The sequence below is a fragment of the Chelonia mydas genome, chromosome 7 (assembly GCF_015237465.2).
Source record: "Chelonia mydas isolate rCheMyd1 chromosome 7, rCheMyd1.pri.v2, whole genome shotgun sequence".
Lineage (NCBI taxonomy): Eukaryota > Metazoa > Chordata > Testudines > Cheloniidae > Chelonia > Chelonia mydas.
In genome coordinates, this window is record NC_057853.1 from 72090214 (window position 1) to 72115321 (window position 25108).

The window sequence follows — 25108 nt, forward strand, 5'->3', positions numbered from 1 at the left end:
TGGATTGAATGGAGGAGCACGAGTGGATAGCGTCTGCTGGGAGTAAAGCAAGCCTGGGCAGCTGCTGGATACGGGCATCTCCATAAAATCCGCACTAGCCTGTGTGGGGAAAGCTGTTCCCCGCAAGTGATGGTGGAGCGCTTTCCCCCGGCAACCGGGGAGCTGCTGGGATCAGCTAAGATTCCCCCCTTTGTGTCAGAGCGCCTCTTCGTCCCCCTCTGCTCTCTGCCGGTCAGATTGTAGTCAGTTTCACTGATTGGCATAGATCTTCCTCTCATATCTCAAACTCCCCTTCCTGTTGAAAGCCTTCTTAGCCCCCCCCTGTCGCCACAGACCTTTTCTCCCATCCTGTGCCATCCTAGCTCTTCTCTCCCCATCTCCTCGTGCCACCCCCTCCAGCCCCCGTTTTTGGCAAGGCTCCTGGGTGGAACTGGGCTCCACTGTTTCCCTCCTCTACGTTCTTCTCTCCATCTCCTTGTGTGTTTCGCCCAGACTATATTGAGTGGTGAGTCTCTGCAATCACGTGGTCCGGGGGGGGGGGCGGTCCTCCGCAGTTTGCTGTGCGCTGGGGCTCAGACACACACGGAGTGGTGAAGAGCTGCTGCTGAAGTCTCTGCCCTGCTGCCGCTTCCTCGCAGACACCCAGGATCTATCCATCTGCACATATTTTTAGCCCCCGCCTTTTTCTTGCTGTCGTCCCCCTGCTTCCCCGTTCTCTCCATCGTCTCAGTCTTGGAAAATCCTTGGGGTTTCGGGGTCTGGGATTTTTTGATTTTTTTTTAAATCTGGGTACCTTTCCCCCCTTCTTCTTTTCCCCCATCTCTGTCTCTCCATCAAATCCGGGCTGATGTGCTCCGCGAGAGGCTGGAAATGGAAGTGGTGATGCTCTGGCTTTTCCCCTGGATATTTCAGTGCGTTTCAGTGCGGGCGGACTCCATCATCCACATTGGTAAGAAGGGAGGGGGTGAGGGGGGGGAAAGCAACAAATACAAGAAAGGGATGGTGTCTCCTTAAAACCCCATCATGTCACGGGCAGAGGGCGAGCGAGCCCCATTAACTCCCCAGAGAGGGGGGCACAAAAGCCACCCGAATCCTCCGAATTGCAAAGTTAGCAGCGAGATGAGGAAGCGACGCTGGGGTCCCTTTTGGTTGCAAGGATGCTGCAAGCACGTTAGCACTGAATCGCTGCAGGGGTTTCTCTGGAGACAGGACGCAGGTTTGCTGCTGCCGTTTCTCTGGTTGTACTAGATGCTGGGCTCAGACCTGTTTGCGTGCGAGGTTTTCTCTCGTCCGCCGCCACCCCTAGTAAACAAGGCAAGACAGAATAGGAGCCATCCCGTAGGGGAAACTTTCCAAAAATCCCCCCACCCCCGGCGTCCCCTTCCCCAGTCATAGCAGATGCTACTGTAACGGGAATGCAGGAGGGACAAGTTGGCTGGGAAAGGGTTAGGAGATGCTAGATGCGCAGTAGCTCTGTGTGTGTGTGTGTGTGCGCGCACAACTGTTGTGGTTTGAATAAGGGCTCATTAAAACCTTTGGGCTGCAAGGCTTGAAGTCTCCAGCGAGGAGAAACCTGGCTAGGCGGAGGAGGGAGAAGGAGAGGCTGGGGCAATGGCGCATGCTGGACAGATAACTTTTGTGGCTTCTAGGAGCAGGGTAGAGGAATGTCCAGGGAAAGTCTGGCCAGCAAAAGGCAAAGGCTCTGCAGTCACCTTTTGGCGGGTATCGAATAAAGATGAGGGTGGGGGAAAGAGAGGGACAAAATCCTCCACAAGCCCCTCGGGCTTCTGGCAGATGAGAGGGGAGGAGATGGAGAGTGGCGGGGAAATGAAGAGCAATGATTCCCATCCGCCTTTAGAGGAGGAGGAGGAGGAGGAGGAAAATCCTCAGGGAGGAGAGAGAGAAGCCATGGAGCAAGAGAGGCTGGGTGGGAGTTCAGTCCGGAGCTACAGAGCGCGCGCCCTGTGCCCTGATGGACACGAAATGTAACAAGTTTGCCCCCTCCAGAGGCCACGCGTGAGGGCGCGGGGGCGAGCATGTGGGGGAATGTCTCGGGGGGTGGGGACCGATTTTGAACCAGCTGATGGGGTGGCGGCGGGGAGAACGAGGATGCTCAGACACCAGCCCTGTAAAACAACCAGGAGGCTGAGGCCAGGGCCAGAGCCCACAGCATTGCGGATCTAGCCGAGAAAAGAGACCGAGTCAACTTTGCCCGCTGTGCGAGGAAAGCTCTGAGCTACCCGTGATTTCCAAGGGGGCGAGGCGGGAGGGCGGCGGGGAAGCCCTGGTTGCGTCTCGTCCTCCCAGGCGCTGGACGCACTTACAGGATTTCAGCTGCACCAGGAGCACGTTGTTCACCTTGGATGCAAACTGGAGATTTCCGACTTTTTTCGCGATTTGCTGAAGAGGAGGAAAGCGAGCCCCATTTCTCATCAGTGGAGCTGGAGAGGGGGGAGTCCAGAGACACAGCAGCTGATGGCGGCCAGACGTCCACAAAGCCTCTCTGCCTCTTTGCCTGCCAATGGACAAGGTGAAGGCCAGCTGTAGATTCGTGGCTCGTATGCCTGCCCCACACTTCAGCCTTAGTGATATTTTAGCGCCTCTTCCGAAATAAGGGCTTCAAAAGATTGAAGGGGAGGACCCCCCTGAACTTGGATTTGTGAATTTACACGCGAATCTTTGTAAGACTTCAGGACACAGAACTAGTGTGAATAAGCAATATTGTACCAGGGAGGGAAGTGATTTTTTTTTAATCCTTTAACCTAAAAAATCCTTGATCTGCATAACAAAATAGTAAATCTAAAGTGCACACACACGCTCCCGTAGTCAGAGTATGTTATGTAACACAGCTCGCCAGATGTTTTCACCTTAACTGCATAAACACGGCCTGAAATTAGAAGCTTTCAGGTTACTGAACACACAGGCTGACTCTAAATCAGTGTGTGTTTGTGTATCCAGCAGAGATTCAAAACCCAAAACAATGACAAACCAGGCGAACAGCAGAAAAAACCCAGAGCAAAAGTTGGTTGTGTTTCTAACACCTCTCCTTTTCTATTACATTCAAACTCACAAAGCAATTTTTTTTTCTAGGGGATTTGGTTAAAAACCAGTAAGTGATGGTTGGTGAAGCATACTTAACCTATTGGGCAAGAAAAGGCTTCATGAAGACTTTGTGTGTGTGTGTGTGTGTGTGATTTAATGCGCCTGAACAACAAATGCCTGTGTACGGTCACCGATAAACCTGGGAGCAAGGAAGCTGTTTTCTGTTAACTTGTTTTCAAATTCTCCCATGGACCCGAGCTCAACAACGTTCTCAGTGCCACACTGAACTGGCCGTGTTAAAACACCGCACTCCAGGGGAGAGAGCGGTAGCTGATTTATATAGATGTATATAAATGAAACTTTAGGCAGGGGAAAATAAACAAGGTTAGGGAGCCTTAACTTTCCCCGTCTCTCCACTAACTCCCCCACCCCTCTGTCCTCCTGGGAAAGATCAAATTCTGATGTGGTCATGCCAACAGGTGCCATTTTTGAAGGAAATGCTGCCAAGGACGACGAAGTCTTCAAGCAGGCGGTGTCCGATCTGAACCTCAATGACGACATTTTACAGAGCGAGAAAATCACGTACTCCATCAAGCTCATAGAGGCCAACAACCCCTTCCATGCGGTGCAGGAAGGTAAGCGCCGCGGCGGGGGGCTCGGCTCGGTTAGACCCGCGGCGAGGGCTTCGCAGAGCCCCGGCTGCTGGGCCGGGGGAGACGGTAGTTCTGCTTCGCGCGTCTGTTGCAGGTGTTTGTCAGGGCCGGTATGCCCGGGCTGACTCGCCTTCCCGCCCGTGGGCGTTATTTTCCCCTCTAATAATACGCGGGAAGGGGGGAGGGGTGTTGGCTCCAAAGAGCAGTTGAGGACCCCCCAGCTCCCGACTTTTACTGCCCCCCCCCATCGCTCCCGTCGTTTACTGTCAAGCTTGACAGGGCTGCTGGAGCCCCGTGCGCTGGGTGCACGATCGGGGTGGAGGCGGGCGCCGGCAGCCCTGTGGCCCAGGCGGTTCTCTTCCGGAGGCGCGGGCAGCTCTGCCGGGGCTGGAAACTTTCCGGCGGCCGAAGGTTGGCGCTGTTTCACAAGGAAAGAGCCCGGAGCGGGAGGCTGCCCGGCGCTGTGGTGGCTGCTCGCGGAGAGCTGTCATTCCTGTGAAACTCCTTCCCGAGCAGCAGCCGCTCGCTAGTGCGTGTGAGCGGCCAGGCAGGGCAGCGCACGTGTGTCCGGCGGCGCACGCAACACGAGCGTCTGGCCTGGTGCCCCGTGTCTCGCTGGGCAGGTCCGGGCGGCGGCGCCTGGTCTTTGGCCGCAGGGCCAGAGCAGTGGCGGACGTCAGGCGTTGTGGGGTGTGCTGGGGGAAGGAAGGCAGCTCAGGCGCTGCACAGAGGCGACCTCTCTCGGCCTCGCAACCTGCGCTCTGGGGAAGGGCGATCCGGCTGAGGAGCCCTTCCTTGGGGAAGGGAGAATGTGAGCACGGGGCTTGGAGTTGCAACAGGTGCCAGAGCGAAGGGCACCTGAAAGCCCCGCTCACTGGCAGGTGCTTCGGATGTTATTTATTGGGGGAGGGGGGAGGGGGAGAGCGAGGGGCCAGACTACCCTCCCATAACTCTGTGATGTAAAGGCGGTTCAGTGCGACACAGGGAAGTCTAAGCCACCGATGAGAGAATGGTCGGAAGTGGAGCCTGCAAGTGTATAAGGGAACAATTCCTTTCTACGGGAATTAAAGGGCCCTGGTAGTTACTATGCGGTGTCCCCGCAGGATTCAGAGCGAGTGTGGGTTGGGCTAGTTTTGCGTTCTCGTTTCGTTTGTCTCCTGACTTGAACTCCCCATGCCCGCAGACCGCCTTGGGCTGGCGCAGAGCCGGGGTGCTTGTGTGTGCGTGAGGTCTAGTAACTCAAAAAATTGCTTCAAAGAATGTGAATGGTGAGACACAGTCTGAGCAGTCTTTGGTAAGAAACCAAAACACGTTATTGGTGCCCAAACGTTTAGGCTGGCCCCTAGCCCCCTTGTGCCATCTCTAAGGTCTGTCCTAACTTGTTGCTGGGAGAGAGAGGGCTGAAAATGGAAGGAAATATTAAACATCCATCAATAAAGAGGCTAAGTGCTGCAATGTGCGGGGACTGCAATAAATGTGAGAAGTTGTGCAATGTCAGGGGCCTTGAAGCCCCCACTTTAAAAGGGGCTTAGGCCCCCCCCCCCCCGGCAGAGGCTTCAGGCTTCTCTACCCCCTCTCCCCCCGAAAGCGAGTTTTGATTCACAGAGTGAGGGATAGTTTGATTTACATATGTATAGATTTTACCAGTCACAGATAGGATCAAATACAGCTAGACTAAAATAAGGACTGGGTGCGAAGTCTATTGGGAATGGCGATGATGCTGTCCTTGTAGTTTGCTGTTGTGTTTAATACTTTATTATCGTGTTAACCCCCTATTGTGTGGATGAATGGAGAAGTAAGTTTTGAAAGTAGGGAGAAAACTGGGAAAGTGGTTTGAAAAACAGCTGTTTTATTTCACAGTCTTTGATTCCACTGAGGTTTTACGTGTGGATTAAATGGGGTAGCTAAGTAACTGGCTGAGCATTTTCCTAGCGTTTATAAGATCTGAAAAGTAGTTACATCGGTAAATCATTTCAATTAGCTTTTATTGCAAAGGAAAATGTTTGAAATTAATCAGCTTGCCTTTACAAATAAGACTTTAAAAAGATGTTATTGGGGTTTGATGAAGAAGCCAAGGTTGATTATTGCCTGGGTTATTTCAGCAGCAGGGTTTTTGAGTAATAATTATTCTAGAAAAGAGAGCTATTTATATACCCCGACAATATTTTAAAAAATGATTCATCACTAGTCTTACCCTTAATATTACAGAACAGGGAAAATAATCTTTTCCTGTGTGAAAATTTGCATTCATACATATGTATTTATGTGTAACTTGTGTACATGCAAATTATGGTTACAAAATTGCATCAAATATTCATTTTCATAAACCCCAAACAATTCCTTCTGACATTTTTTTGCCACCATGCCTGCTTCTTTGCTGTCACATAAATCCAAGACAGCAACAAAATAAACCTGTTTGGGGAATTGATCCAAAGCCCATTGACATAGATGACGTTCATTCAGCAGGCTTTGGATCAGGCCTGACATTCTTGAAAATGGGGCAAGAAAGGTGCTTGTGACTGGGGAAAAATACATAGTCACAAACTATGGAATAGAAGGGTTTATTATTGGCAAAGACTAACTGAAGGATCAGCTCTTCCTACATTTTCAAAATGTCAATGTCCTATATTGAAGTTGATTCATATTCATGGAAATGACAGTAGTTGGCTGGCTGAACAAGTGCTTCCAACAGTGTCTCCTCTTCTCAAAAGTAAAAGCTTTAAACTACTTTGATCACATTGGGATATAAGCTGACAGTCTTGTGGACAGCAAGTCCAACTGCTCAGCTTGTTCTGAGGAACTTGACCAAACTAGAGAATACTTCTTGACTTGGTAGTTTTCTTTTTTTCCCTTTTAATCCTGCAGGAATAGCAGTACCTCCAGGAAAGAATATTTCCAAAGTAATAATTCACTGTGAAAACTGTGTTGAAACCACAGGAAGGATTCTGGTCAGACTTTAATCTATTTGGTACAGATCATTAGGCACCACAGCATATCTTCAGTGCCTGAAAAAGTGTAGGACCCAGATTTTCTTGGAGATGCCCACTGATGGGCAGTGGGCATCTAAATTTAGAATCATTTCCTGCAGTTCTGATCACACACTGGAGACCAGAGGAAATGTGGAATAAACGTTACAATTACATTGAAAAATCACCCTTTGTCACCTAGCTGTTAAGGCTTATGTCGTCCTCTTCTCTCGGGGACCTCAAAATGATCGTATCTTCATCCTGTGTGTCAATATCTTGCCACAATGGGTGAGTAAAAAACAGAGTGGCAGCTTTATTGGTTCAAGTCAGACCCTCCCCCCCTTTTTGGGGTTTGAATTTCTTTCATTTGCAACTGTTATTCAATATGCTGACAGAATGATGCATGGGATGCACTAGTAACCATGCTATTTGTACTGTGCAGTATCTTTCTGCACAAAATTACATGGTGTCATTCTTACTATTCAAAGTTTCGTTGTAATCAGTTATGCAGATGCCCTACTCATTTCACTAGGACTTTGCTTACAGTAGTCAAAATAACCTGGAGCAAATCAGCTGCTCTAACTGCTCACATAATGTTGCTATTACTATATAAAATGCACTGACACCCACATTATTCTTCCTGTGTAATGTCTTTCTAAGCGGTGCCATGGAAATCAGTGTTGTAAACATTAGTTTCATTGTAATGGGACGCTGTGTAGTACAAAACACTCTGGAGTAAAAATAGTCCAGTGTGATACTACTGCCAGAGTAGCTCAGAGAATCAAACACGGCACACAATATTATTTTTTGTTTCAAGTACCTTTATAAACAGCATTACCCAGTAACACTGTGAATTATTCCTACTTAAATCAATGGTGCAAGCAGGCACTTCAGTTCAGTGGTACTAAGGTAATATTATGAAAAGTAAACACTTCATGTGACAAGGTTTATTACACGGTAACAAGAATTTAATTACTGATAATATTTTTTAAATGCACTTGGGTTGGTATTTAGTATAAGATTTTTTTGCAGGGGTAGGAAAAAAATTTGAAAAGCAGCAGTATTTTTTCGATAGGATTAGTTCACTTCCAGGAGTAATGGCCTACTTAAAGTATTTTATTTTCCAGAAACAAGCCATTTTCAACACTAGGAGATATACAGATATACCTTAGACATTGGAAAAAGCTATAGGGACCTTTGCTCAACAGAATACAGTGATGGTGAATGCCCGGTAACTGCAATAGGTAAATGAGAGCCGAGTATTTGTGTGTGTGTGTGTGTGTGTCTCTCTCTCTCTGTTTAGGTGGAATTCCATGCTAATGGGTTTATAGACGCTTGAGCATAGCAATTAACATGGAGCCTAGTTCTAAAACATGACCCTAAGTAGTTCAGCTTGCATCTTGTGGGGAAAACTTCCTCTTATGACTCAGTAATGATTTGTATTACAGTTGTGCCTAGTTGCCAATGGTCAAGGCCTCATTGTGCTAAGGGTTGTGCAAACAAGCAGTAAAGAGACAGTCCCTGCTCCACAGAACTCACAATCTAGTTTTATAACAAGATGGAACAAGTGGATGAAACAATCAAATGTGGGCAGCGGAGAAGTATGACATAACAGTGAAATCTGGTGTCTTTCATGTATATATAAAATAGGACTTGATTTTATATTTGCTCATGTACTGGAATGACACTTTCTGGAGTATGGTCTTTATGCCTGTGACAATTAGTGTTAATTGAGAGAAAAAAACATGTTCATTGTAAATAGCTGGCAAAAAATCAAAACCTGAGAATGGTTACCTTGGTTTGGCTGTTCTATAGAAATCAGCAGCAGCCTTTCTGCACAATATTACATGGTGCAATGTTAATTTAATTGTTGATCCCTTTTGTTCTCTTCATTGTAAAGAAGCTGTGTGCCAAGTGTTAACCCAACATCTGTAAAAGTGCTGAGTTGTGAACTAGTGCAAATAATGTTTTTATCAGTAACCCGAGAAATTCCTTAAAATGATGCTTTTTTTTTTTTCTGAGCTAAGAAGTTTGAAAGCTGAAAGGTATAAGGAACTCTTTTACAGCTAAGACTGTGAAATATTTGGAAAAGAAAGTTTTCAGTTCAAATGGCCATTTCTGTACTTGCTGCTGGAGTGATCTTGTTGAGGAAAAGTGAGTGTATGTTTCACAGTGGAGTCCAAAAGACAACTGTAAATCAGTTTCTAGCCTGTCTTGAAAATACGGCTGTTTAAGGTTTAAAAAAAAAAAGTATGTGTGTATCTCTGTGTGTATAAAATAGTTCAGCAGGAGATCTAAATGTTTTTAAACACTGTTGGGGCAGAAAGGCTAACAGTCCAAAAAACCTTTTGCCATTTTAACTGTCACAGTGCATCATGGGGAGAGGATCCGATAGAGGTAGTTATTCAGAAATCTTGAAACTGTTTTGAAATGCCAATACAACCTTTCCTAGAATTGCAAATTGTTCTATTTTCATAGACAGTGGTTCCTTTCAATGAATTGTTTCTAATTTGAGCAACCTTGCATGCCTGCTGAGGCTAAAAGGCTATTAGCACTGGAAAGCCGAGAATACTTTGGAATTCAGTACATGTGTTGAGAGTGAGGATGATGTTCCATAGGTTGATTTTAGTTACCTGTTTATTCCATGCATATTGCTGTGGTACACGAGTGACTCACAGCTGCTGACTTTTTTGAGTTATTTGTGTGTCCATGTTGTGTACCTTGGAGTGAAGCTGTTCCCTTGTCTCTTGCATGTGGGACTTGGCAAGGATGTGTGCATGGGGAAGTTCTCAAACTGCCGTAGCCATGTACATACGTTTCAAGTTACAGAAACAGTAGGTATTGAGCATTTTTGTTTGTTTAGATGTAAGTCGAGCTGCATGTATATGCCTAAATGTACAAGTGAAACTGCGAAACAGAGGCATTACCTTTGTTGTTCTAGGATTTGTTTGCTCAGCCAAAATTCAAAGCAGAACCTAAACACATGCCTAGCCTAAGGGTATAGAACTGTGGAGGCAATTAGTGAATTTCTGTAAGGTTCTAGGTCTGTCTCTCCCCACACCCTCCCTTACAAGTTTATTTCACGGTAGTTAGAGTGACACTCTGAGTAGAAACTCATAGAGGGGACAGACGCTGTATTGCAATTATACCTGAATAGAGTCTTCAGCTTTCAATTGCAGATACTGCTTTCTCCTTGGGTTGAGCGCAGCTTTAAGTGTAAATGGCCACATAAACAATAAACGGAGAAATGCCTGCCAGCCATGGTGAAAGTGTCCCCCTCAGTCTTTGGGCAAGCTCAGGACAGGTCAATATATAAGTCTAGGCTAAAATGGTGTCATGTAAACATGAGATAAGGCATTCTGATTTGTTTGGTTAGTTTTTAGATGAAAGCATGGCCCTAGAGGTGAAAGTCTGTTGTTTCACTATATTTTATATCTTTAAGATGTTTAGTCCCTGAACATGGGGAGAAGAAGGGTGGGGGTCAGGGTAGTATTGCAAACCATAATGGATCTCAGGAATTCTAATATATTCTTGTTCATATGAAGTGATTTTTTAAAAAAAAATATAAGATTGTATTGATTCATTGTATTGTATAAGATTGGGTGGGAAAATGTATTGCTTGGTCAAGAAATACTATGATGCCCCGTACTTAAGGTTAAATATTTAATAGTAAATATAAAAAGGATTCTAGATTTGTCTGCCAGACTTGCAAAGGGTTGGTTTTTATTAATGTGCTGTCATTAATTTAGTGGTTTCTCATGTGTCTTTCACTCTCATTTAGCATCTCCTTTATCTGCTATTCTCTTGCAGCTCGTTTGAGCATATTTTCCAAGCAGGTTTCACTGGGATACACTGTCTTATTTAGAACTCTTTGGCAGCTGAACTCTGAGTTCTCCAGAGTGAACATATTGTTATATACATCATTTCTAGTTTCATTCTGAGCTTTCAAAGCATTCTCAAAACCAGGCAGATACAGTGTAAGCAGGGGATTGCTCCCCTAGTCCTAGAGACCTGGCTGTGTAACTACATATTTCTAACTAGTCTACTGTGGTTAAAAGCTGTTGCTCAGTGGGGTGAATGTGCTTAACATTTTTACCTCCTCATGCCTTCCGAGACCAAACTGAGACTTGTTAAGGACTGCCACAGTGAAGGCATCTGTGACACTGTCATCTCATTCTGCCTGTGCTTTTATGCTCTTTAGTTGTATGGCTTGGCTAGAATGCTTCACAAAATTAAAGAAAACAACATTTTGAAATCTCCATCTCTCCCTGCATGTGCATGTTTGTTATGTTATGTTAGTGGCAATGACCCTGTGTTTCCTTCAGTTTGAAACAAATATGCCAGTATTTCATAAAGGGGGGCAGATTCAGTTAGGCTTATGATGAATGCAGCCTATGAATTGCAAGCAACAAATCCAAGTACACATACCTCTAATTACAGCTGGGTATTTTGAGGCATAGCTACTCACTGTTCAATTGTAGGTGCAAAAATGTGAGGATATCTTGCACCTGGGAGGCTACCATTTTGAAAAGATACCCCAAATATTTTTATTTTTGTTTTTGTAGAGAGCATACAGCCCTGGGATGAATTTCCTTCCCTCTCAAACCGTATCCTTCAAAAGCAGCCACATCGTTTTGGCTGTGTACCATGTGTAATGTAATGCATTCATGAATATGCAGATCAGGAAATATGTATTGAATTTCTAAGTTCTATGCTGCCTCCAACACATGACATCCATGGGGTTTCATGCTTCGGCTGTTCCTACTTAACAGTTTTGTGAAATTTCCCTGCTTTGCGCTGCTGCTGGTGCAGCTGTACCAGTGCTAGTGACAGTGGGAGTGGCAACTCAGGCACTTTCACCACTATTTTGCCTAACTTTGTTTAGGGTGTGGTTAAAAATGCCTGTGCTCACAATCCAGTAAAGAAACTTTTCTAACTTATTTAGAGATCAAAATGCACTTGGACTGCCCACTCTCCCTGGTACTAGTACTTTCAGGTCAGGGGTTATGTTTCTCAACTTTCTAGAATACTGGTTTTGTACAGAACTCTAACTTTACTAGGTGTAATGGAATCTGGTCAGTTGGGAAACAAAAATTAGAACTAATTCATATCAAACTTTGCAGACAGCTTTCCTAACAAAAGCCTGTCCATATATGACACCCTGGAAAAGGATGTGAATAGGTAAGTTACCCAAGAGGAATGGGGTTTGATCCAGAAAAGAGGACCAGCAGGAAATGAAGAATTAATCTCTCATCATCTAGTACCTGCTTGGCCATTGGTAACCTCTCACTGGAAAAAAACAAAAATAGGCCAACCATGGAGGAAAACTGTGGGAGGTTGTGGTTATGGAAAAATCAACACACCAATTATATACCCAGCGAAGTGGAAAGAGGACAGAGAGATACCTAGATATTTGGTTACATTTTATTCTAGAGGTGGGCAAACTACGGCCGGCAGGCCACATCCAGCCCGCGGGCCTGTCCTGCCCAGCCCTTGAGCTCCCAGCCGGCTAGCCCCTGGCCCCTCCCCTGCTATCCCCCCTCCCCTGCAGCCTCAGGTCGCTGCGCCACCAGCACTCTGGCCCCGCTACTCCTGCCAGGCAGTGTGGTGGTGTGGCTGGCTCTGGCCAGGCGGCGGGGCTGCAAGCTCCTGCTGCTCTGAGCGGCATGGTAAGGCGGCGGGGAGCAGGGGGGTTGGATAAGGAGCAGGGGGTCCTGCGGGGCAGTCAGGGGACAGGGAGCAGGGCGCGGTTGGATGGGGCTGAGTTTCTGGCAGGGGGGGGTCAGGGGACGGGGAGTAGGGGGCAGTTGGATAGGCATGGGAATCCTGGGGGGCCTGTCAGGGGGAGGGGTGTGGATAGGGGTTGAGGTAGTCAGGGGGCAGGGAGCAGTGGGGGTTGGATAGGGGATGGGATCCCGGGGGGGGCAGTTAGGGGACAAGGAGCAGTGGGGGGGGTTGGATGGGTCAGGGGGGCAGTCAGGGGGCGGGAAGTGGGAGGGGGCAGATGGGGGTGGGGGCCAGGCTGTTTGGGCAGGCACAGCCTTCCCTACCCGGCCCTACATACAGTTTTGCAACCCCGATGTGGCCCTCGGGCCAAAAAGTTTGCCCACCCCTGTTTTATTCAGTACTCAGACAAAATACATTCACCTGCAAAAAACATTGCACACCTGTCCAATGTTTTTAATATTAACATTTGATAGACATGCCTGCTCTGTTAAATATGTGTATGTGGAGATTTCACTCAGTTTAATAAAATCATTAGAAATGACATCCGTGTTGTGATGATGCTCACTCTGTAATATGGTGACACCCTGTTAAATAGAAAGATCTGTTGTCCATATTCCTGTAAAATGTCTCTTTAAACAAAAGCTAACTGTTGTAATGATTGTTTTGTTTCTGATATTTACATGGGAAGGATATGTAAACTTGCTAAAACTTCCTAAATATTAAAAAAAAATGGCAGTACTGCATCTATTCTAAAACTCCCACTGTTACTATCATGGTGGAGCTCCATGAATGGCAGTATAACAATGGTCCTTGTTTACAGTGGGCTTGTTTCTCTCTGTTACACTGTTAGCTACTCTTGCTAAATGTTAGTAGCCAATTTGGCACAGCTGGTTTGCCAAGAGTGTGACTGCCCTGGGCTTCTTAGAGCAGGTCTACATGACACAGTGGCTAACAAGTTTAAGTGACATAGTGGTTAGAATGCTGGAGTTGCCTGGAGCCCTAACTGCACTATTACTTCTACCGAGGTGGAACTGCATCCATGCTCTCTGTGGTGGAAAAAGCTTCTGAAAAGGCTAGAGTAGACATAGGCTGGGTGATTTCCTAGAAAACGTTAGACAAGGCAATACAGAATGAAGGTAGCATATGACCTACAAATAGCCTATATTACAGACTGACCTTGTTTCTTTTCTCCCTGCTAATATGCAACCTGCTAATACCTTGATTTAGCAACCAATAGGTGTGGAACAGTCATAGATTTAAAAATAATTTAATTCACCAAGTGGCTGCAGGATTGGCTCACTGTTCTCCTAGAATACCAAATGGTCTCACCCTGTTTTCCATCAAAGATTTAATACCAGGGAGCTATAGTTGGGTGTTATGCTACTTTCTTTACTTATACAAAATATGCTACAGTATTAACCAGTGTACTGTGAAGCATCATCACAAATCAAACTTAAGCAGTGTTTATAAAAATGTAAATGAACATGTGTCAATGACGTTTTTTTATTTTAAAAATAAATTGTATTTTTTTTCTTATTTATTGGCACACTTTGGTAATGCATGATGGGTCTCCCCAGTCGCTATTGTTGATTAGCGAGTTCTGCTATAAATGTGAAATGAGTTTGAAAGATCTTTTCTCCCTGTATTTGTGTACCTTTGGTATTAGAATTGTTAAATCAAATAACTATTCCTATTCCCTAACTATTAAAATACACTGTACATATATGTACAGTGTGTATATATACAAGTGATTTAGATGCTAGATATATTGTAAACCTCTTTTGCACTGAATAGAAAAATATCTTGATCTTATCTGCATTCCTAGACTCTAACTGTCACAAGTGATTAAAGGAACCCTATATTCCAAGCATGATATTTTAAATTGCATCTTAATATATAAAGAATGGATGGAGTTTCATATTTTGATGTGATTCATCATTCTGTGGTCCAGACAGAGTAATAGGAGTTCAAACTATAGCTCTTTGAACAGAGAGGCTATTACCATGTTTATTAAAATCATCCATGGCTTAGTATAGTTGTACATAAAAAGATAAACAAAAAAGATAGTGATGAGTTCTTCTTACAATAGTGGCTCTAAGTTAATGTTGTGTTCAGTGAGCCTATGGCTAAAATGGTTACTGAAGAGATGGAAGTAAAATTTGATACTCTGCGTCCCAAAGATCACGTTTTTGGACAAATAACTACTTGCTTCCCCAAGACAAAGATCAGGTTGCAGCAGTTAAAAAGGACATTGTTCTATACTTTCAAGTGAATGATATGGACAATATAAAAAGAGGACTTCTCAATAGGCAGGTAAAGCAATATTTAGGGGCCAGCTGATAGGCAGAACCTCTTGGCTGAAATGTAAGAAGATGTAATGTTTGCCATTCTAAGTAGAACATAAATCTTGTGTTGGACTTTACTCAGTTTTTCTTGCAAAAATAGATATTTTTATGTATATAGAGATGGATAGCTATAGATATAACTTGTCATACACTTATCTAAAAATTATTCTTCTGAGAGATTCTAAAATGAATTGTTTCTGTATTTTTATTTGTTCCCTGGTGGAATGTTGGCATCTGATGCTACTAAAGGTTGCTCTTCTTATCTAACCCCGTAGAGGCACCTAGGCTAAAATGATTGATTGGAAGCATTGCTTCTGTACAGTAGATTTTGTACACTGACTTGAAATCTACCTTTTCTTAGAGGAGGTTTTCATGTCTCTAAATCTGCCCCAGCAAAATAGAAGTGTCATGTTAAAAAATCACATTTTGTGATCCCAGTTTCACACATGCTTTCCATAGTTCACACAGACACATGCATACATATTTGCACATATCCAATTTTATGTTTGGCAACCTCTTCATGCACTTGAGCATACAACTTCTGTTTAGATATACAGAAATAACATGCTTTCGATTTTTTTTAGAATTTAGTGCAGTTGAAAAGTGCTAGACTGTCAGGCCTGGAGACTGAAGTCTACTAATCATGGGATACATCTAGGGCACGAGGACCTGCAATCTTCCCAATAGCAGTGCATTTCAACCTTAACCTATAGAAACCACCTCTAGAACTCAGAAGCCAGTTTATTCTCTGTGTCCCTTCAACTGCTGGTCTCTTGGGGTTGAGACTAGGAATAAAGGGGCCAATTAATGCCAATTGTGGCAGTAGTATTTGGTGATTTGATACTTGTCCGCTAGAAATTGGAGTGAGACCGCTAACTAGCATGCAACATTTTGAAAATCTATTCCATAGTGCATGAAGATGTGTAATAATTTCAGGGACAGATTATAATGATATGTTAATATGCCAAGATTTCTCTCATTTACATAGCTTTAAGGCAGTAAGTACATAAAAATGAGAAACATGTTGAGAGGGTTTTCTTTTATGTAGTTCTTAATGGCTTGTGTTTAATTATAATTTGGAGATTTGATTGCTGTGCTTGAAACTATTTTCAGGTTTGTGAGTTTTGAATGCTTTTAGTTGGCTTGCAAGGTTTGCTTGATCAAAACATTACTCAGTTTCTCTGGTGGGTAACTTTCCCCACATCAGTGGTTCTTCTCTGAAGTTCTCATTTGACTTTGTTGTGGCTTCTTGATTCCTATCTATTTCCCACCCTCCCCTTTTAATATTAGTTTAAATGTGCAGTAAGAAATGAGATCTTGAAGCGCTAATGATCTTCAGTTAAGGGTAAAAAGAACCAAGAGGTATTAATTTAAGTAGTGCTGTTTGGCTGCAGTAAACCACCCAGCAGGGTCTCTACTGCTTGACCTTCCTGAGAACCATTCCCTTAGCAACCATTCAAATAGGGGGGAAAAGGACAGTAAGAAGGAGGGCCTGAAATGATTTCTGCTTATATTCCGCTGAATAATGTCTGAGGAATAACTTGCATTCTAGCCCCCTCCACCTCCCCAAAAAAACCCTACCCAGTGGGATCCTAGCTCTCGTTATTCACCCAGTATCTTAGTCGAGTCCTTTAATTCATTGCATTTTAACTTGCTGTCTCAGTCTTCGAGATTTTAGCTAGCAACGTCATTCATAAAATAGTCTGTAATATCATCTTCTTGATCACGTTGGCCCTCTTCCTCACTCTTATTTAGAAAGTGAATAAATACAAGGATTTTCTGTGGAAGGAAATGTCTGTAAAGTTAATGAGAATTAGTTTTGTCAGCAGGTGAATGCATCTGTAAGACCAAGGCTTTATGCTGTTGGCTGTGCATTGGGAGGTGATAATCATCTTCTGCTTGTTACCACATGGTATATATAGAACCTGTAATGAGGAGGTGCAACATTGTCATTGCCCTTTGGGATGTCAGCACTACCCATGAGTAAGGGGAGAGCTGAGTAAAACTCAGTGGTTTTGCTTTATGGTGGATTTGAACCTTTTGAGTTCCATTCTATGTTGGGTTGACCCGCACCTGAATTTTGCTTTGATTTAAATGAACCTTCCCAAATTCAAAGGAAAAAGAGAAACCAGATGAATTTTGCTTGTTTTTGTTGTTGTTGTGGCTGAAATCAAGTGAAACAGAATTTTGCTTGGTTTGCATCAGTAACTAGAGTGCACACGAGGAGAGGGAGGAGGCATAGTAGTATTGGTCAGAGGGGGTTTCAGGTGCAGAAGGCTGCATGGAAGAAGATGCAGAGGTGATGAGTGGTCTTTCCCCATAATGTATGTCCCAATTCCAATCACACAACAATATAAATTTTATGTTTACCTGGTGCTTAATCTTTTGTAGTCTCTTCCATTCTCTCTCTCTGTTTTCTTCTCTCTGAAGTACTTCAGTTACTATGGAAACAATAATCTTATTGGTATGGGTGGAGCTTAGTACCATCAGCAAGAGCAGAATAAAGCCTGCTAATTCCATGAATTGCTCAACATTCCATAGTCAGTAAGGTGACTGTACGTCATAGGGCTGGATTCTTAAAGTGGCCCAGAAGGCCAAGGGAGTATACCAGGCTGCCAAGAGGAAATCTTGGCTAGTGTTCAGCTGGAGGCAGCTCCTTTAGCAGCCAACACTTGTGTAAGGGGAAGGAGAGGGTATATCAGCAAAGCATGGTGGAGTGGAGTTCTATTATACCTGGTCCCCATTAGTCTAAGGTCTCTGCAGCCCTTACTTGCACTAGTGGTGAGTGGTTCCCTGTGGCTGCCACTCTTGCTGGATCATAGTGGAGCATGGGGGCCTATGTCCAGATTGCAGCATCATACAAACGGAAACACACTCAAAAATAACAATCTCAGAATTCATTGCTACTTGACTGGCTTTGAAAGAAGGGCTGAGAAGATGAGGAGCAACTGTGGGAGCTATCAGGGAGTGCTTTTCGGAAGGAAAGACAGAACAAGAATTGGCTTTCAGTCAAGCAGTATCCTGAATGAGCCTCAATTTGGCACACGCTGACATACAGCATGGCATTCCTGCTGCCAGTGGGGGCTTGGCTCAGCACTGGCACTCCCAGAGCCATTGGAGCACGCAGACAGAAATACTGTGAAGAATAATGTAAGGCTGCATTATTTAACTGGGATGTTGTAGTCCTCTTGCTCACCTCCCCACAATTCGATCCAGAAACAGAGCCCATGCTGACAGTAGCACTGCTATTAATAAGAGAGGTTCAGAGTTACAAAATTGAGAGGGGACTCTAGTGGCTACTCTAGTACTCTCATGGCTACAATTACATCTTGTTTTTAAAAAACACTATCAAATGCAAATAGAACATAAAACCACAGCCACCAACTAACAAAGCCCACACCTAAGGGGAAATCCTGTCCTTGCTGGAAAATCAATGGGAATTTTGCCATTGTCTTCAATGAAGCCAAGGTTTCACCCCTAGGATGGAGGTCAGGGTGGACAGCCCCTGACAGATGAGGAGAGATACTTCTGTGTCTTATTGAACATTTATCAAAAACGGAAATTCCAATCCTCAAACAGCTTTTTGATCACACTACCGCTTCTTGTTCTCAAACCATCCCTTCTGCGGCATTCTGCTCCTCCACTGAGGAGGATCTGCCTCCTGGAGCCTGTTTGTTCTGCTCCCAGCAGTCTCCCATGGTCAGTGGAACATGTCCCTTCCGTCAGCTCTAGTGTCCTCGGAGCGTTCCATAGGAGCCCTGATGGCAGAGGCAGCTCTGGGGAGGTACTGAATTAGTGCATTTCCTGGCTTCCTGAGGCACACACCTTCTGTCTGGAGCTGTTCTCTTTTAGGTGGTGCTGTCTAGGCAGCCTCCCCATGGTGGGCATTCTGCCTTCAAGGGCCCTGTGCCCTAGTTTATACATACAGCAGATCCATCACCATTTTAACTCTGTCTTTTAGTTAGACTTGTAAATCAGTTCTCCTAATACTGACGTCTCTTTCCACTTTCTTCTTTCCTGCTATATATCTCTCCTCTTCTTGCTCAGTAGCATGGTGTGTCTCTGATTCTCCCCCAATCCCCATCTCACACTCGGTGCAATTGAATTTTGAATGTGCTCCTTTTATGATTTACTGGATTATTATATTTTCATTGCATTTTAATCATCATTATGACAACATCTGTTGGCAGCAGTACACAGCTGATTTTCCGAGCACTTTCCGTAGGATTTGAAAATGGTTATATATCTACATTACAGAGAGCACCACAAATTTATTCCCTTTTGCCATTTGAACTAAAAGGAATGCAATTGCATTACAGGAAGGGGAAATGTGCCTTACGAAGACTTGTCGCGTTGTTCAGTGGCTTCCATTGCAAAACTTCCTTACCTTCCCACAGCTACCTTCTGCCTTATCTACACCGAGAACCCTGGGCTTGAAAGGTGAAAAGTTTAAACCCTCCTCCTGCTTTCATTGACAAAACACACAGTTCTTTGTTTTGGTTTAATTTAGCTTTGGAAGCTGCATTTCTTTAACCCCATCAGAAAAAGGAAAGCATACACTTACAAACAAAAGCTCAAGATCAATACAATACCCAAAGGAGGGATCTGATGGTAGATCTAAGGAGCAATTAACATCAAGAAAAATCTGGGAAACAACATTGACAGCAGCAGTCAGTTACATTTTCTACAGAGCATGCAGGCAGCATTGACAGTTAATTTCATGCAAATTAAAATATGGATTGGCCACTTTGATAAAAAATAATACTTTATAAAATGTCACTAATTTGATTGAATAACATAAATACTTCCCTTCCCTTTTCTTTTCCTTCTTTCCTGATAGCTTTTGTATTGAATAATCCTGTATATCCACTTTTGCTCTTTTGTCTTTTTGGGTTTATTATCCAGCAGTTAAGCAGCTGTTTTTGAATTCTGTAATTGTCATTTAGACAGCACAGTGAACAAAGAGGCTTCTGGTGGGTATACAATAGCTACATTTTGTTTAGCAAAGAAGTGGAGGAGGCTGGATGAAGGTTGAGTGGAGATATACTGCTGCTCACACTTTGATTCTGCAATGTTTTCTGCACATGTGCAGGGGTCCACTCACCTGGAGCTCATTGCAGGATTGAGGCCTTCGGCAAGTACCTTGCCAGTCCTACCATCCCGTCTTTAGTTCTTTCATGTCCACAGGAGACAGACTTCTGAAACTGAATGAGTTAGCTGGCCCAAAGGAGTCAAACTGCTTTAGATAGTTTATTGAAGTCAGAGAAAGTGGTATAGTTTTTGAGGCGAGGACTGTGAAAAGGGAGGCAATGAATCTTTGGAGCAGGACTGGTTAGTTTGAATCTTGGGGCCCTGTTTCTGTTTGTTTGTTCAGAGATATCTGCATTTATATTTTGTAAAAGAAAGTAAAGAAAGAACAAATAAATATTATCACAAAGAATACTATTATTTGGAACTATCTTCTTTCCACTTTATAAACAAGAAATGTGCTTGAAAAAGCTGAATGCCCTTTTCTGCAAGCCAAGATGACAAAATTGACCTTGGAATTCAGTGATTTGTAGCATGCCAGTTTTGGATTATAATCCATATTAGATGTTGCACTTTATTTTTATAAGTGCTGTAAGGCATGCCCTGTGCTGTATAGTGGTAAGGTGTACCAAACAAATAAAAACATACCTGTGCCAAACAACTTACAATCACAAAACACAAAGTACAAATACAGGAAAATACAATACAGAGCAAGTGCAGTGTTGTGTGGTTTTGAAACATTCTTTTCTTTTGAAATAGATTTGTATTGTGACACGTAAATATGAGCAGCATCGTATGTTAAACTGTGCAAACAACTGATTTTTCAGTTCAGTGGCTGAATCAAAAAATTTGGGTCAAGCTGAAAGAAAATGTTCCAATATGTTCAAAGAACTGAAACGCTGAAAAAAGTTATGTTTCATGTCAACGAAAAGGTTTGTGTTGACCCAAAATGAAATGTTTCATTTTGACAGAGGTTTTTAAAATATTTTTTAAAATTAAATCAAGGGAAATAAATGAAAAGTTGAAAAGTATTATTTCAGAAATGCCAAAACAAGCCACTTTGACATTTTCAACATTTTTTTGAGCAAAATAATTAGCTAAAATTGACCCAAATTTGCAAATTGTTTCAGTTACCCCAAATTTTCAGTTTTTGGTTAAAAAAAGGTTTCATAAGAAAAATTTCACCCAACTCTAATCATATGGCTTTGGAGAAGCAATGTGTATGGTAAATGCAAATGACATTTTGCCCTTGTAGATTCAAGTGAATCTAAGTCATATGGACAAGATGAAAAGAACGGGAGATTGTGGGTGAATAAGAAGAAAAAAGGCTCAAGCCTCTGTTGCTTGAATTTGGTTCACTTTCCTGAGAGATTTAGGTGCACTAACAAGTCAGGATTGGAGTTTCACATAGTAAAAAATAAAGTAGAAGGAGTTTCTTTGAATGTAGAAATGTGCAATGGCAGCTGAAAAGATTCTGTTGGCTCCATATTTTTTGATTTGGCTTCAGAACCCCTGGCAATTGTACAAAGAGAAAATGAACTGAGAAGGCCCAATCCTGTAATACGTATTCACTTCAAATTTTCGTTTAAGTCAATCATTGTTCGGGTTGAGTACCCCCTCATAAGGAGAAATGCATAGTTGGGATGAATATTGGACTCAAAACATACAAGGAACTAATGTATTCTGATGACACATTCATTTAAAAGCTGGAACTCTCTCTTCCTGGGTTCCTTAAAATGGACAATTTGGAATTGCAGTATTTCAAATGAGTGAATTAACTGGGGACTAATCAGAGGTCCTAAAGGTTTCATAGGGCAAACTTTGAAATTTGGAGTTTTACATCAGCTCTGCATGGGCTGAAACAGCTGGTCCTAATGATAACGAATAGCCTGAAAATCACTGTAAAGATAAATTTTACACTAGAGCCAACAAAATGCAAACTGGTTTAGGAAATTGGGATAAACCTCAGCTCGTGTGTGTGTGTTAAATGAATACAATCTAAACAACTCTTTTCAACAAGTCTTTTTATATGCTCATTGTGCTTCTCTTTCCCTTTTTAAGTATTTCCAGGAGACAGGGTAAAAAATTGGGAACTTTTTCATTAAAATTGTCCCTTTTTGTTTTCATCAAAAGATCTAGTTTTTCTGACCAGTTCTACTTCCCTGCAAATATGTGACATCACTAAGTAAGCTGTTAGCATCATGAAACCATAGCTAGATATGAATATAGGTGCATATTGGTCACAATGTCATACAACATGTGTTATTAAACAGACAATTCATTGGATCAACTTTTTAAAATATGGACACTCCCCTATAAACTGCAATGTGTCCAATCCAGAAGGTTTACAGGTAACACTCCATCCATAATTGGTATCCACATTTGCAAATAACTCACATGAGAAGTATGGCCTTCAGTATAGAAGACTTTGAGCTTCAGTGATTAAAGAAGAAAGATCCTGTAGTGCATCCATCTGGAATAGTCCCTAGATTATAGCTGGAGACAGGAAATATTTGCTGGCAGCACTGGGCCCTGAGGCTGTCTTTTTCTTACCGAAATGCTGATAAAATTGTTAATGCTCTAAAATAAAAAATATTTTGGAGATGATTTTTAAAATAGATATATTGGTATAAGAAATGGACCATTTCCATCCTCTCCATCATCCTTTCCTTTTTGATTAGTTTTCATAGAGAATTTACCTTAGTCTATCTCCTTTTTATATAGAAAATCATTAATTAGAGAAGTAAACTTGTCAAGATACTGGTTATATTGGCACAGAGAGAGAGGGCAATGAATTTTTCTGAGCACTTGTTCTGTATCTAATTTTCTGCGTGGTTTGCAGAGCCGAAGGTCTCTGTCACACCACTCGCCACTTACAGGGACTACTGAGTTTGACCGACTGTTTTGTTGTTGATGTACCAGGAAGTATCTACGTACTGGGCCTTGGTGTAAGGTCATCCCCCTCTCCCCCCCCTCCCCCCCGCACCCCCCAGTACTTTCTAGTCTCAGGTAGATTCTATAGGATAATATAGTGTGAAGGAGTACTGATGTGATTCTTCAGCAGTAATGGAGCTTGATGAAATGAGGTGGACACAGGAATTCAGGAAATCTGACAGTTTTAAGCTGAATGCCATCCTATTTGCTAAGCATAACTGCTTCACTGTCATAATGCAGACTAAAAATCTTAGATAGCTCTTCTTCAATGCGTGTAAGCTAGTGAATGATTATGTTATCTCCCATTTGTACTATTCATCAAAGCATACTGTGTAGAGAAGGCCCGGAAAATTCTCAAGGGTTTTGTCACTGTTAATACAGCACATGACAATGGAAAACATATGTCATATTAATAGCATCTTCAAGCATTTGTAATATCATATAACTATAGTTGTACTAATTTCATTGACCCTTAGGTGATGCCTATATTCCACGCCCCCAAATTCATTGAAATGGTTGCAGCCAGATCCTTGAAGTTCTTCCTCCTTCTGTATATTGCACTCGAACAATCTAAGGGAAAATGGCACATAATAGCTGCCAGATATTTCTGTGAAAATTCAGGCCAATTTCTTACTTAAAAATAAAAAAAAATAAAGTATTGTTCCGATCAGGCTCTTGATAAACTGATAACTCTGTTGGGAAATATGAATAAATTCTAACATGAATCACTGCGTATAATAACTGTGAGTTTCTGTTAATGTTTCACTCCTCTACTATTATTTTTTTACAAAAGTTCTTGCAGCCTAGTTTAATTCACAGAAGTCTAATTAAAAATTGAAAGTCACCACCTGCTTTTTCCAGTTCTTAGGTGCTCTGCTAAAATAAGAGTTTGAAAAGGTAAACTCATTAATTTCCTGTGCCTTGGATTCTCAGTCCTATCACAGCTGAGATTCTGGAGCACGAGTGATTGGTTGCAAACCCTTCTAAACTGTATTTAACTGTGCAAGCTAGCTGGAAGTTTGTACATAGAAAATTCTCCAAATGTCACATGCATACGACCTTTTGAAAATGGCATCTCACAAATCCATGTTGAACGCACTTGTAATACAGATTTGAGATTTTTTTTCCTTCTGAGTTAGTCTGGTTCTTTAGAAAGAATCAGTGAGGGGGCACAGAATCTACCTTAAAAGGACCAAATGCATGAATTTGTATTATTCATGCCTATTCATTGCAGTCTATGACTGCAGTTACCTTTTCATTTGAGGCTTGTTTTTGTCAGTTTCTGTTGAATAGTTGCAGTTTACTCTTTTAGGGACAGATCCTGAAAATGCTTATGCGTGTGCATGTGAGTTGATTCAGAGTTCCTCGTATGCATAATTGTTTGCTGAGTTGGGCTCGTATTTCCTAAACAGTCAAACTGATGGAAAAATAATTGAAAAGAAGCAGCTATGCTATATAGCAGTGGTTCCCAAACTTGTTCTGCCGCTTGTGCAGGGAAAGCCCCTGGCAGGCTGGGCCGGTTTGTTTACCTGCCGCGTCCGCAGGTTCGGCCGACTGCGGCTCCCAGTGGCCGCAGTTTGCTGCTCCAAGCCAATGGAAGCTGCGGGAAGCAGCAGCTAGTACGTCCCTTGGCCCGCGCCGCTTCCCGCAGCCCCCATTGGCCTGGAGCAGCGAACCACGGCCAGTGGGAGCCGCAGTCAGCCGAACCTGCGGACGCGGCAGATAAACAAATTGGCCTGGCGCGCCAGGGGCTTTCCCTGCATAAGCAGCAGAACAAGTTTGGGAACCACTGCTATATAGGCGAGCTTCAAAGCCCACTGAAGTCAATGGGAGCAGAGTTAGGCCAATGCTGAATGTTTTGAAAATCCCACTCTAATAACTCACATGCAAATAGTGATGTCACAAACATTCGCAAATTCAGCCAGTCAGGGAATAGAAAGGATAATGTGTCACTTACACAATCAGTTACATTTAAGCAAGATTTTCAATATTCCTGATCAATTTGTAGAGTAAAGATATGTGTAGTGATTGATATCTAAATATGCATTTTGATCACATATTCTGTGTGCAAAAATAAAGACTGTATTTGTGAAATAAATTATTTGTTGCAAATTATTCACTTGGCTCTACTGTTTAATATAAATAGGTCAGTAAAGATATTTGAATGTCTCTGTTAGTCTCAGGAATGTTTATTGCAAGTCTGTTGCCATGGAGCCTAGAGTGGATAAATATTCATCTAAGTAAAATATAAAGGTATAGAAGGTATAATCTATTTTATTAGTGTTGGGAAATAGTGCAAAATAGTACTGCTTTTAAAGGACCTGATCCTATGATATTCTAAGCACAGATATTCTTAACTTCCATTGATTTCATTTGGGGTTGAAGGTATCCAGCCCTTCCAGAGAGGTCCTTA

General features: G+C 42.9%; 1 protein-coding gene across 5 annotated transcripts in view; it reads left to right on the top strand.

Moving 5' to 3' along the window:
• The first annotated feature begins 552 nt into the window (after positions 1-552).
• GRID1 (glutamate ionotropic receptor delta type subunit 1) overlaps positions 553-25108 on the top strand; it is a 799624-nt gene continuing 775068 nt past the window's right edge. For 2 of the 5 annotated variants that reach the window (XM_043552249.1, XM_043552248.1), the window contains exons 1-2: positions 553-949; positions 3522-3677. In XM_043552249.1, coding sequence (XP_043408184.1) covers positions 871-949; positions 3522-3677 — 235 coding nt within the window. In that variant the 5' untranslated portion in view covers positions 553-870. Of the gene's footprint in view, positions 950-3521; positions 3678-6652; positions 6950-25108 lie in introns of those variants that run through there. The other 3 variants (XM_007054511.4, XM_043552244.1, XM_043552245.1) reach the window with 3 other exon arrangements.